General features: G+C 39.8%; 1 protein-coding gene across 1 annotated transcript in view; it reads right to left on the bottom strand.

The window, feature by feature from the left end:
* Nucleotides 1-7,930: 7,930 nt before the first annotated feature.
* uroc1 (urocanate hydratase 1) overlaps nucleotides 7,931-15,225 on the bottom strand; it is a 24,318-nt gene continuing 17,023 nt past the window's right edge. The window contains exons 14-19 of the mRNA XM_083563155.1: nucleotides 13,978-14,167; nucleotides 13,643-13,741; nucleotides 12,997-13,096; nucleotides 12,830-12,911; nucleotides 10,697-10,796; nucleotides 7,931-8,459 (exon numbers count right to left, since the gene is read on the bottom strand). Of these exons, the coding sequence (XP_083419281.1) occupies nucleotides 8,319-8,459; nucleotides 10,697-10,796; nucleotides 12,830-12,911; nucleotides 12,997-13,096; nucleotides 13,643-13,741; nucleotides 13,978-14,167 (712 nt within the window). The 3' untranslated portion in view covers nucleotides 7,931-8,318. The remainder of the gene's footprint in view (nucleotides 8,460-10,696; nucleotides 10,797-12,829; nucleotides 12,912-12,996; nucleotides 13,097-13,642; nucleotides 13,742-13,977; nucleotides 14,168-15,225) is intronic.

Here is a 15,225-nt window from a genome sequence, read left to right as displayed (position 1 = left end):
CCTCAATCCTCTAGTTAATCCCTTTGATCTCTACCACTTTTTAACAATACAGTAATCCCCCGTTTATCACGGTGCTTACGTTTCAAAACCTCCCGCAATAAACGAAAAACAGCCCACAATAAACGGAAAAACCGCATCTAACCTTTACCACTGCTTTATTGATCCCTCTAACCTTCACCACTGTTTTACTGATCCCTCTAAGCTTCACCACCATTTTACTGATCCCTCTAACCTTCACCGCTGTTTTACTGATCCCTCTACACTTTACCAATGTTTTACTGATCCCTCTAACCTTCACCACCGTTTTACTGATCCCTCTAACCTTCACCACCGTTTTACTGATCCCTCTGACCTTCACCGCTGTTTTACTGATCCCTCTAACCTTCACCGCCATTTTACTGATCCCTCTAACCTTCACTGCTGTTTTACTGATCCCTCTAACATTCACCACTGTTTTACTGATCCCTGTAACCTTCACCGCTGTTTTACTGAACCCTTTAACCTTCACCACTGTTTTACTGATCACTCTAAACTTCACCACTGTTTTACTGATCCCTTTAAACTTCACTGCTGTTTTACTGATCCCTCTAACCTTCACCGCTGTTTTACTGATCCCTCTACACTTCACCAATGTTTTACTGATCCCTCTAACCTTCACTGCTGGTATACTGATCCCTCTAACCTTCACCACTGTTTTACTGATCCCTTTAACCTTCACCACTGTTTTACTGATCACTCTAACCTTCACCACTGTTTTACTGATCCCTTTAACCTTCACCGCTGTTTTACTGATCCCTCTAACCTTCACCACCGTTTAACTGATCCCTCTAACCTTCACCACCGTTTTACTGATCCCTCTAACCTTCACCACTGTTTTACTGATCCCTTTAACCTTCACCGCTGTTTTACTGATCCCTCTAACCTTCACCACCGTTTAACTGATCCCTCTAACCTTCACCACCGTTTTACTGATCACTCTAAACTTTACCTCTGTTTTACTGATCCCTCTAAACTTCACCGCCGTTTTTACTGATCCCTCTAAACTTCACCACTGTTTTACTGATCCCTCTAAACTTCACCACTGTTTTACTGATCCCTCTAACCTTCACCACTGTTTTACTGATCCCTCGAAACTTCACCGCTGTTTTACTGATCCCTCTAAACTTCACCACTGTTTTACTGATCCCTCTAACCTTCACCACTGTTTTACTGATCACTCTAACCTTCACATCTGTTTTACTGATCTCTTCAACCTTCACATCTGTTTTACTGATCCCTCTAACCTTCACCACTGTTTTACTGATCACTCTAACCTTCACATCTGTTTTACTGATCCCTTCAACCTTCACCTCTGTTTTACTGATCCCTCTAACCTTCACTGCCGTTTTACTGATCCATCTAACCTTCACCACTGTTTTACTGATCCCTCTAACCTTCACCGCTGTTTTACTGATCCCTCTTCACTTCACCAAAGTTTTACTGATCCCTCTAACCTTCACCACCGTTTTACTGATCCCTCTAACCTTCACCACCGTTTTACAGATCCCTTTAACCTTCATCCATGTTTTACTGATCACTCTAACCTTCACCCTTCACCGCTGTTTTACTGATCCCTCTAACCTTTACCGCTGTTTTACTGATCCATCTAACCTTCACCAATGTTTTACTGATCCCTCTAACCTTCACCACCGTTTTACTGATCCCTCTAACCTTCACCACCGTTTTACTGATTCCCCTAACCTTCACCACTGTTTTACTGATCACTCTAACCTTCCCCACTGTTTTACTGATCCCTTTAACCTTCACCGCTGTTTTACTGATCCCTCTAACCTTCACCGCTGTTTTACTGATCCCTCTAAACTTCACCACCGTTTTACTGATCCCTCTAAACTTCACCACTGTTTTACTGATCCCTCTAACCTTCACCGCTGTTTTACTGATCCCTCTAACCTTTAATCACTGTTTTACTGATATCTCTCAACTTCACCACTGTTTTACTGATCCCTCTAACCTTCACCACTGTTTTACTGATATCTCTCAACTTCACTGTTTTACTGATCCCTCTAACCTTCACCATTGTTTTACTGATCCCTCTAACCTTCACCACTGTTTACTGATCCCTCTACCCTTCACCACTGTTTACTGATCCCTATAACATTCACCAATGTTTACTGATCCCTCTAACCTTCACCACTGTTTTACTGATCCCTCTAACCTTCACCACTGTTTTACTGATCTTTTATCAGATTGATTCATTGACTTCCTCATCCTTAGTAACCAGCTGGTCATGATTTCTGGAACGTTTACATTTTGGAAAATACAAACGCTCATGATTTGGAACGGAGTACGGCTGAAGGCGATCTCCTTACCGACTGAGAGACAGGCACGTGTTCAGTTTGTTCTTCAGCAGCCATCCGGAGGAAGAATCCAAGCTGTGTGTCCGTAAAAACGCAGGACGTGCTACACAACATAAGAACAGTGCTGATCAGAAGCACAGCATAGCTGATGGCTTGGTAATAACCTGAAGAGTGTGGATAAATGTGTGGTGAAAGGAGAGCTGCATGTGTTACACGTGCAGACCTTTAGTACTGCTGATGCACTTCTGCACAGCCGTATGGAACTCACTCGCCTCGTCCTCATCAGAAAAGTTCAGCCCCGCCCAACATTCCTACACAGGCAAGCAAGGTGATAAGATTTTTTTCCCCCAAAACAAGTACACGTGCTTGTCCTTTTGTCAGTTTGTGTCGATTAGCGCTGTGTGATGCTACCAATGAACATCGGCACAGTGCTGTAGTGTGTAAACATGTTAATAGATAGACGGATTTCATCACCAGGTCATATCAGATGTTGGTATTATGAGTATAAGTACATAAGCATGCAATAGCACACTATACAGCTCATCACTGTGCGGTCTAACACACTGCTCCGATCTTTCTATCAATCTATCTATTTATCTATCTTTCTATCTTTCGTACCCAAAGTGAACATGAATAATCATTTTAAATAGAGTTATTGTATATAAGGGAATAATGAGTGAAGGCGAGGCGATGTCACTAACGTCGCTTTGAAAAGTGTGGAAAAATGGCCGAGGTGTTGAGTAGATGAAAGGTGAATAGAGCTCCTGTTCCCAGAGCAGCCTAGCCTTCTGCAGAGACAAACACACACACACACACACACACACACACACACACACACACACACACACACACACACACACACATGTGCTTTATGAACATTCCATCCCATATTTAGTCTCCATTTTCTGTTATAATAACCTCCACTCTTCTTTGGGAAGATGTTCCACATGAGTTTGGAATGTACTTGTCGGAGATTTGTGAGAAATTCATTCAGCCACAATGGTGTTAGTAAGGTCAGGTACTGATTGGTGAGGTGAGGTGAGGAGGCCTGGGGTTCAGTCAGCGTTCAGTTTTTAATTTGAAATAAAAACACAGTGTTCAAATGGTAAGATCCCGCCCCCTGCTGGTGACTGTGTGTTATACAACGTGATAAATTTTTTTGTTTGGGTTTATGTGTGTGTGTGTGTGTGTGTGTGTGTGTGTGTGTGTGTGTGTATGAAATTGTGTGTGTGTGTGTGTGTGTGTGTGTGTGTGTGTGTGTGTGTGTGTGTGTGTGTGTGTGTGTGTGTGTGTGTATAAAACCTTCAAACAAAAGAGGCGTATGAATGTTGAGTGTAATGTTTTATCCTGCACCAGACACACAACTCCACAACTGTAATTCCTCCATTCCGGCTTTTGTTCTTCACAAGCCGTCGCCAAGCACAACTGCGCTATGGCACAAGCTGAGGCCTAAAACACACACACACACACACACACACACACACACACACACACACACACACACACACACACACAGAGAGAGAGAGAGAGAGAGAGAGAGAGAGAGAGAGAGAGAGAGAGAGAGAGAGAGAGAGAGAGTAATGTGAATACAGTGTGTTGTTTGTGCCAGTAAATTTAGTAATGCAGGAAGAGAAATAAACACAACCCACAAACAAATGAGCCTGAAAATAAACACCATCACTTCCTGGTTTATTCCACACCCTCATATTCTCCATTCTGATTGGTCAGGAGCTGCTCACTCATTTTTTGTAGCAGCAGCTCGTTCAGAAGTGCAGCTGCGAATCTCAGATTAGTTCAAATCCCTACAAATTTGTTAATATTCCTACAGTTATTGTAGGGTTTGGAAGGAGTTTCCAGTGTCAACACTTTCTAGCAGTCAGATTTAAGGTTGTAACTTATGGAATCTTTTAATCGCATTTACATTCGGTAGTTTTTAATTAACACTTAATAAAATTACATTTACATGATATTACACTTCCGACACAACCCCCATACACACACACACACACACACACACACACACACACACACACACACACACACACATTTGCACTATTTTATAAAGACATTACACAATTTTTGTTATCGGATTTTTTATTAAAAAAAATCTTGTATATTTTTTATAATAATTTTCACATTTTTATATTTTTATTTGCTTGATTTAAGATATTTTAGTTTATGTTTTAAATCTCTTTTACTGTATATATTGTAATATATTCTTACTATTATATTCGTATTATATTCTAATACGGACATTTTTGTATGTTTGGTTAAATTTTTGTTTAGTTTTTTTTATAAGATTTTTTATACTATACTATAATTTTATACTATAATGTACTTTACCATATTTACTTTTAAATATCCATAACTTAATATATATAACATGATTTATCACATTTTTTATAGGCCTATGTGTATTTTCTTCATATTTCTGTATAATTCAGAAGTATTGGGACACCAGACTTTTTCAGACATATATAATTCTTCCCCAATCTGTTACCACAAACATGAAGGCACACAATAAATAGGACATGTAGAATGTGTAGGACGTCTTTGGGTGCATTGGGCAGCATGAAAATTTCCCTTAACTTAAACTAGGCAGCCCGAACCTGTTCCAGCATTTCAATGCGCACAAAGCCAGCTCCGTGAAGATCTGCTTTACATGGGTTGGAGTTGAGGATCTTCTGCTATAAAGCTCTGACCTCAACCTTATTGAATACCTTTGGGATGCATGTGAATGCTGACTGCACCCCAGGCCTCCTCACCTCACCTACATATATATATATTTTGTGTGTGTGTGTGTGTGTGTGTGTATATATATATATATATATATATATATATATATATATATATATATATATATATATATATATATATATATATATATATACCTTTATATGTTACCTCTAGCCATTACAGATGTAGAGTAAAGACCAGGTGAGACCAGAGTAGGGCAGAAGCAGAGAGTAGTGAAAGATAGAGATATGAGCGCCGGACAACAGACTCACGGTGCAGTTGAAGCCGAGCAGGTTACAGATCAGACTGTTCTCACGGGTCGACAGATGAGTATTAAACACCCGGGACATCTCTCTACCAGCTTCTACCTCACACTGCGCTCTCGTGCTAAGCAGAACAGTTACCATTTACAGAGTCTCATTTGCATGAGTATACAAATAAGCACACACACACACACACACACACACACACACACGCACACACACACACACACACACAGTGCTCTCCTTCCTAATGCAAATCATCAGGCACAATGTGCAAAGATGTAGACTGTTACATACAACACACACATCTACACATGCATACACTCATACAACTCAAACACATACACACACTTTTCTGTTTCCTGATGCAAATCAAGCACCATGCAAAATTTGTGTTTCCAAGACAAACACACACATTTTCCTACAAACAAATGTACTCCACACACAAACACATACACATGTTTTTGCACAAATAACCGCTGGATCATTTAATATATACGCTATGTGTACTGGTCAGTGCTGCATTGTTAGTGTTATTAGGGATGTGCCTCAGAGGGCGGATGAACCCAAGTGGAGAAATGGACTCGACCAGTTAGAAAGTTTATGAGTGAAAAAAAAAAATAATTTATAAATGGAAAAAAAAATACTATTCTGAGAAGTTCAAATTGAATAAATAGAAATAGAAATCCACAGGTCCAAGAAAATTATTAAAGTATATACTAATATACTATATAATATAAATAAAGTTTTTACTAGAGAAAAAAGTAAACATGAGCAGAAAATGTTCAACAGGAAAGTCAAGAAAAGGCTGGAGATACAGGAAAACAAAACACTAAAGGTACACACAACGTTAAAGGTCCACACAACTTTAAAGGTCCCCACAACGTTAAAGGTCCCCACAACTTTAAAGGTCCACACAACTTTAAAGGTCCCCACAATGTTAAAGGTCCGCATAACTTTAAAGGTCCCCAAATTTTAAAGGTCCCCACAATTTTAAAGGCCCACACAACTTTAAAGGACCGCATAATATTAAAGGTCCTCACAACTTTAAATGTCTGCATAACGTTAATGGTCCCCACAACATTACAGTTTGCATTTGATCGCCACTGCACACCCAAACATCGTTTAACTGTAATTAATGTACCATCTGTGCCACCCCGATAAGGATGAGGTCCCCCTTTAGAGTCTGGTTCCTCTCAAGGTTTCTTCCTTATGCAAATCTCAATTTCCTTGGTTCTCCACACCAGGGCATCACCACACATGCTGGACAACATCTGAGCCAAACACGCTTGTCTTAGTCTCATCAGATCACAGGACATGGTTCCACTAATTCATGCTCTTGGACAGGTTGGAAGAGGCTCTTTCTGGGATGACAGTTATGCAAACAAGAAGACTACTGTTAACTCAGTTTTAGGATGTTCCTGATCTTCTTAAAGCCTCGGCATCTTTGTGAAAAGAAACAATTCTAATTCTTAAATCCTCAAAGAGTCTTTACCATGAGGTACATGTTGAACATCCAGTGGTCAGTATGAGAGAATTGTACTCAAAGCACCAAATTTCAACTGCTTTAATAGAAAATACACACATTTGTCTGGTCCTGACAAGCAGACAAAAACATGAACAGGACGTGCGGCTTTGCACGGATACACGACGTACAGCTGTTATCACTGAGGGTGTACTTACTTTTGTGGGCAGTTATTTTGACAGTAATTGCTGCATGTTGAGTTATTTTCAGAGGACAGTAAATCTGTACTGCTGCACAAGCTGCACACTGAATACTTTAAAATATATCCGAGTTTCATTTCCCCTTGTCCAATGAGAAGATATACTACAATGGTTGCTGATATGTGAGGGGTGCACCTACTTTTGTGAGATTCTTGTACAAGTCAAACAAGAATGTTTTTTATGACATAACTGAATGTATGTAGGAGTTGTATCGTGACTGTAAAAGTTTACTTATTTACACTGATCAGGTATAACATTATTCCCACCTGCCAAATGTGGTCCCCTTTTGCTGCCAAAACAGTCATGACCTGTTCAGCATTAACAGCATGAACTTCTTCAGCAGTTTGAGCTACCCCCCACATGCATCAATGATCCTCGACCGCCCGCGACCCTGTCGCCGGTTCACCACTGTTCCTTCCTTGGGCACTTTTGATAGACACTGACCACTGCAGACCAGGAACATCCCAAAAGAGCTGCAGTTTTGGAGATGCTCTGACCCAGTCGTCTAGACGTCACAATTTGTCAAACTCGCTCAAATCCTTATGCCCATTTTTTCTGCTACTAGCATCAACTTTGAGGACAAAATGTTTACTTGCTGCCTAATAAATAAATCCACCCACTAACAGGTGCCATGATGAAGAGATGATCAGTGTTCTTCACTTCACCAGGCATGAGGTTATAATGTAATAATATAATGCGTGATCGGTGTATAATAACTATATATAATTTGTTATCGATAAGAGGATATCTACGAACATGAAATGTAAACGTAATTCATACGTAACCAAACAACTCGAATTCTCCTGATGTTCTGCCTCTAAAGTTACAGCAAAGACAAAACTCCTCATCAGCAGTTTCACCAGCTCTTTATTTCATCATATCTCATTACTAATAATAATAAATCATACGTAGACAGCAAGCGTAGATGATACTAGCAGGAAGCGGAGTCATTGTTGCTATGGTTACAGTGCTCAGATTGCAATTGGCCACTTTTTGGATCTCTTCATAAACAATGTTAAACCATAAGTGTCGCCATTGATTAGGATTGAAGCAGAGACAGTTTATGCATATTTCGAACACAATTTAGCAAATATACTTAACGATGTAACGTTTCATTACATTTTACGAGTTTATGGGCGTGGTCAAGAAAGTCTGATGAACACGAGCAACCTGCGAAATAACGTGTCTACGAGCTTCAACATCATTAGAGAAGGAATACGAAGGCTACAGTAAAGCTTTATTCCTTGAGTACGCGTTCCAGGAGTCGTTCATCCTGCACGTGATGAGGCATGGTAACTCGCAGCTCCTTCTGATCCTCCATGGTGAGCTGAATTGTCTCAAATGCATTGGAGTTTCCGGACCAACACCTCCGAGCCACCTAAAAGTAAACATCAGAGTATTAAAAACAGCCGTGTAATATGAGCAGGTGCACAATGAGATGCAGGTCTCAAAGAAGGAACAACTAAAAAACTAGAAGTCCATGGAGGAAAAGCGAGAGTGTGCTGCTTTAATGCATTTGCTAATCAAATGGAGAAAAGGGATGCAGATGTGAGTGGTCAGTGATGTAACTTGGTCATGTGACATGCAAGGCTTTAGGCAGTATTCAAGGGACACATCTGAGGCAAGACGAACAGCAGTTTTAATGTTGGGGAAAAATGCTTAATGATGCATTATTAAGATGGAATAAAGATGAAGAATTAGATGGTTATGAGATCCAAAAACGACCAGCTGATGATGGTTTCACATGAACAGCGTAAAGATCCATAAGGTTCCTGTGGAAAGTTCAACTCAAGAACTATTAAGATGGATTTGGACTGTAATTAATATAAGCAGTCTGCCACATTGGCTCAAGAATGCGATTCCCATAAAGTTTTCCACCCAAGTGTCCATCAGTGAACAGATGATAACCTCAACAATGATGGAACTATTATGAATAGACATTCAGTATCAAATGAAAATGCAGGTCTGTAAATTTCTGTGTTTTTATTGGACTAGGTGTGATCTAGCAACTTTAATTTTCTTTAAGTTTTAAATAAGGATGATGTAATTAATCCACCTTGTACATGTTTTTTTTTTTATTTAGGTCCCCTGGTGGTCTAGTGGTTAGGATGCAGCGCTCTCACCGCTGTGGCCCGGGTTCGATCCCCGGTCAGGGAACCGATCCCAGCCATTAGGGTTGCACAAGCCTTAGTGCCGGTCCCAAGCCCGGATAAATGGGGAGGGTTGCGTTAGGAAGGGCATCCAGCGTAAAAACACGTGCCAAATCAAACATGCGGATGATCCGCATGTTTGATTTGGCACGTGTTTTTACACTGGATGCCCTTCCTAACACGTGCCAAATCAAACATGCGGATGATCCGCTGTGGCGCCCCCTAATGGGAGAAGCCGAAAGTACATGTTATTATTATTATTATTATTATTATTATTATTATTATTTCATATAAATGTTCTTGATAATGGTAAATTATGTGTCGGTTGCTTTCTTAAGCATTTGTTACATTATTAGATTCCAACCCCAATTCCAGAAAATGTTGAGATACTGTGTAAAATGTAAATTCAAATGGAAGTCAGTGATTTGCAAATCTTAAAATCTCTATTCACCATGGAACATATCAAATATTTAAAGTGAGGCAATGAACCATTGTAAAGAAAAAATAAGGCAGTTTCTTTCAATTTGATGGCTGCAACACGTCTCAAAAAAAAGTCTCTTTTTCCCTTTGTGTTGCAAGTTTCTCGAGTGAGTTAGTTCTGTGCTTGCATGTTGTTTTAATACATAGATTTTTTTCTTTTTCTAAATTGTTTACCGTTCCAAATACAATTTTACATGAAATCGTCAAAAAGCGCCTCCATAGCAGCCGACTGGTAGTGACGGGTCGTTAATGAACGTTTCGTTCATTTTTAAAGAGTCTTTAATGCGACTCAGAAGAACGAGTCATCTCAAAGTGTGATTCATTCTGGACCCGCATGTGCGTGGCATCGTTAAATCTCCGTAGGTTATGTTCAGGAAACACCTCAAACTCTATGCAGTGCATTACACAGGAAACAGAGTTGAGTAGTTCATCTCATGGGTCCTCTGGTCCGAGTCGTTCGTTCTTTTATCTCGTGATTCCCGTAAACGCAACACAGTGAAATAGATCAGAATTATTGGAGTCATGTGACAAAAGAACTAATAACACGGACCAGAGGATATGAGAGGTGAAGATTTTCAAATAACCAAGTCACTAAAATGATCCAATCTTCATATCACTACTCACCAGTGGGAGCTCTGGGGCTCTTCAATAATAATTAGCTGAACCTGTTGCAAGTGTGGAAATGATGATTTCTGAAATTGAGCTATATTTAAATTCGTTTACCGGATCTTAAAGGGCAAAAGACACAATAACGAATACACTGTCTGGAACCATCACCTGTTGCCTCTTCCTTCTAACCCGGAACCAGTTAAATTTGCTACAGTCATATAATTACACAGTTATATATTTTTTTATACGGATACATTTATACATTTTCCCCTGAACCTTCTTGCGACCCAGTAGCAACTCGGCCCAGTGGTTGAGGACCTCTGTTTTAACGAAGCTGAAAACTTCCTCCATATACGGTCATCAGAAATTCACTTACTCCATTAGAGACGTCCCAGTTCAACATCATCCTGGCTCTCTTTGCAGCCTCCTCAGAACCATCGAGAACCAATCCGAAGCCTCCGTTCATTACTTCACCCCTGTTCCAGATTAAAAATCCAGTGGTGGACAAAGAAGACAAACCATATGGTTGAGTTAAAGTTCAGAAGCTACTTGTACTTAAGTATCTTTTTCTTGTACTTCAATGAACTATTTCCTTTAATTTCACTACATTTCAAAGTAAAAATCTTCCCAAATGGAAATACTTCGATAAAGTACAAGAAAAAAATACTTAGGTCCAATAACGAATTAAATGTAATTATTTTTCTGTCCACCAGTATAAGAATCAATACATACTGTACATATTCATACATTAGAATTACAATCATGTACTAGATAATGCATTTGTCCATCTGGACACAAGGGTATGTCCTAAACTGAAACCCTACCACCACACAGATACCCTAAACAAAGCTGTTTATCATAAATCTGTTTTATATTTATTTTTTCATGCCTGTAAAACCAACAAATGTTGCTGGTTCTAGTCCCAAAAACATTTACACCACCTCAACTGTGACCAGAGGTCTGGATTTCCTCAATTGGATGATTTTATTGATCCATGATCCAACAGGATCCATGAAAGTTTGTTTATTTAAACCTCATCTTGGAATTGCTGTCAAGGTAATGAAGTCCATATTATTTCCAATTGAACAGGAAATCCTCTATTAGTGATTTGACTGTTGTGACTTGCTGATGAATATACGTATGTACAATAAATAGATTAAAATAACATGATTCAATAATATTCTGTACATATAATAAATTTGTTTACAGCTTAAAATACAGGGTGGTGAAACAGGAGAAAGACTAGGAGTTGGTGACTCTGACATCGATGATTGGAGCCAGTGGGAGATTGTTTCAAACCCCTTTCCATTATTTACAATGGAGCAGTGGAGTGGTGCACAACGAGCGGTTGCTGTAAGGCCTTTTATAGGAATGGTGATAGTTTGAGTGCAGCACTGAGGGAACCATCCCCAGCCACTCGTAGTGCCGGTCCCAAGCCCGGATAAATTGGGGAGGGTTGCGTTAGGAAGGGCATCCAGCGTAAAACATGTGCCAAATCAAACGTGCGGAGGATCCGCTGTGGCGACCCCTAACGGGAGAAGCCGAAAGAAAGTTTTACTGAGGGATTTATGGAGTCATTACCAGTCAGGATGTAGTGTCCCATCTGCTCATTTCGAAGAAACGGGTTCATCCTTATGAAAGAAGTCTCCAGGCGGTGTTCCAATGGGGTCCCATACAGGAGAGTATCGAGCCTGTTGACACTGCCATCACGCTGTGTTGAGTCTTTCTTCGAAAATGACGCACCCATGTTGTAATGAGCAGACGGGACACCACCATGACGTCCTGACTGGTAATGACGCCGAAATTCCCTTTTTCACGTCACTCACACTATCACCATTCTGATAAAAGGCTTTTTTAAAGCCAATGCTTAATTCCAAAATTTTCCATCTGCCTGCGCTGCCGCCATGGGAAACAAAAATGTTTGTTACATTAAAAATGAAAATCTGTTTCAAGAGGATCCCCACCTTTTTTCCCCTCTTCTCATATGGCATAGTGGGCCAAATCAAGGTGTCTGAGAGCCCTAGTTTGGGCATCTCTGGTACAAGTAGTATAAATGTTGCTATTTTGTATGTAATCCACTAATGTTCTTTAATTTAGTTCTGTGTAGCTGCTTTGCTAAATACAATTGCATTGAATACGTGGTGGTATTAAAAAGTTGGGAGACTAGTTTCGTAACACGCCAACAGATGGCAGCAAAAGGCTGCATGCACAGTCACAGGGAGCACCGGCCTTCATAAGTCAGTGCGCCAAAAGACATTGTCCTGTGTACATCGGGAGCTGTGCAACTGGTGATATCCTGACTACATGTCCACCCTACGCTGCCACTCATAGAAGACCCAAACCTGTTCCAGCATGACAATACCCCTGTGTACAAAGCCAGCTGCATGAATATATATACTTTACATGAAGCTCTGACCTCAAACCCTTCAGGATAGAGTGAAGGTTACAAAAGAGTAAAGGTTACAATAACAGAAAATGAACAGCAGAGGGCAGTGTGATGTGTGTTTACCATCCAACGCCGCCTCCATTATGCAAAGCGACCCACGTGGCGCCTCGGAAAGCGTCCCCGATGACGTTCTGCACAGCCATATCTACAAAACGCAAGCATGCACGTTCAAAAGGAGCACAAACGTGTCATGTTTTTCCGTGTGAGTGTGTATCCGAGTGTGTGTGTACCTGCGCAGAAAGCAGACCCATCGTAGATATTGGAGGTCTCTCTAAAGGGGCTGTCGGTGCCACTGACATCATGATGATCTCTGCTGATCACTACAGGAGCCTGAAAGGATGTTTGTGGAGGTTATGAATTGTATGTGATGATGTATTTTGTTTCGGAATAAATTGCTACAGGAAAGATTGTAGGATTCATCAGAACAAATCCTGGGGATCAGGAATTACTTCTTCAAAGTAAGGAAGGAAGAGGCAGGAGGAGGCAGCAGAGAAAGAGGAGGAAAAAAAAGTAGGAGAAGAGGAGAAGGAGTAGGAGAAGAAGAAGAAGGAAAGGGAGCGAAGATAAGAGGAGAATGGAGGAGAATGAGGAAAAGGGGGAAGCAGAGAGTGAGAATTAGGAGGAGGAAAAGGAGGCAGGAGAATGGGGAGGAGGAATAGAAGGGGAGAAGAAAGAGAAAAAGCAGTAGGAGGAGGTAAGGTGGAGGAGAAAGAGGAGGAGGAGGAAGAAGAGGAGTAGGCGCAAAACAGAAAGCCAATGAAAGGGGGTAAGCTTTTATAGTGTGCTGTATATATTCAGCTGTGTGTGTGTGTGTGTGTGTGTGTGTGTGTGTGTGTGTGTGTGTGTGTGTGTGTGTGTGTGTGTGTGAAGCTTTACCGTGACTCTGCCTTTTGCAATAGCCTGGTTTATGGCTAAAGCAATGGAAACTCTTCCTTTCTGGTCTGAGTAAAGAATACGAGCCTGAGATCCTACAACCTGCACAGAGGAACATCCACTCTAATCATTAACCTCATTTATTAAAGGTGTGTGTGTGTGTGTGTGTGTGTGTGTGTGTGTGTGTGTGTGTGTGTGTGTGTGTGTGTGTGTCCACATGCTGACCAAAGGACATAGTAAATCAGGTTTATACTGAATTAATTTGCTTAGTATGCAGGATTATAATGGATTATTTGCTTTTGTATACAGGATTATACTGGATTAAACCTGAACTATACCATGTTGTGTTTTCCAGCCTCACGGATCCAGTGAATGTTGTCACTGTACTGCTGTCGAACTTGCTCTGTAACCGTGGCGCTGATCTCCTCCAGCACAGTAGTGGCGATGTTATCGGTCAGCACCAGGTCAGCCGGGTTTCCCGAGGTACAGACCCAGCGAAATGGTCCGAAACCCAGAGAGAAGATATCACTACACACAGACGGATATGTTTATACAGACCATATTATTCTAAAACAGCTGCTCTATGTGTCGTCATGCAAAAATCTAAGATATTAGACTGATAAGTGGTTTTTGTTATTGTTTGTGTAGGGTTTTCTGCTGCTAATAATTTACGAATAAAGTTTCAGTTAGAACCCCACAAAATCTCTACTTATAGAATAATAATATAATAATAGCTAATATAATGCTCCATAACCTGCAGTACTAGTTATTAATAGTAGCAGTAGTGGTAATAGTACTGGTTATTAATAGTAGCAGTAGTAATACTAGTACTAGTTATTATTAGTAACAGTAGTAGTACTAGTACTAGTTATTAATAGTAACAGTAGTAGTACTAGTTATTAATAGTAGCAGTAGTAGTACTAGTACTAGTTATTATTAGTAACAGTAGTGGTAATAGTAGTAGTTATTATTAGTAACAGTAGTGGTAATAGTACTAGTTATTAATAGTAACAGTAGTAGTACTAGTACTAGTTATTAATAGTAGCAGTAGTAGTACTAGTACTAGTTATTATTAGTAACAGTAGTGGTAATAGTAGTAGTTATTATTAGTAACAGTAGTGGTAATAGTACTAGTTATTAATAGTAACAGTAGTAGTACTAGTACTAGTTATTAATAGTAGCAGTAGTGGTAATAGTAGTAGTTATTATTAGTAACAGTAGTGGTAATAGTAGTAGTTATTATTAGTAACAGTAGTGGTAATAGTACTAGTTATTATATTGTAACAGTAGTAGTACTAGTAATTTATAGTAACAGTAGTAGTACTAGTACTAGTAATTTATAGTAACAGTAGTAGTACTAGTAATTTATAGTAACAGTAGTAGTACTAGTACTAGTTATTAATAGTAGCAGTAGTAGTACTAGTAATTTATAGTAACAGTAGTAGTAATAGTACTAGTTATTAATAGTAGCAGTAGTAGTACTAGTAATTTATAGTAACAGCAGTAGTAATAGTACTAGTTATTAATAGTAGCAGTAGTAGTACTAGTACTAGGTATTAATAGTAACAGTAGTGGTAGTAGTACTA

Source organism: Silurus aristotelis (genome assembly GCF_946808225.1).
Source record: "Silurus aristotelis genome assembly, chromosome: 2".
Classification (NCBI taxonomy): domain Eukaryota; kingdom Metazoa; phylum Chordata; class Actinopteri; order Siluriformes; family Siluridae; genus Silurus; species Silurus aristotelis.
Note: the sequence above shows the minus strand (reverse complement) of the source record. Positions and strands in the feature narration are given on the sequence as shown.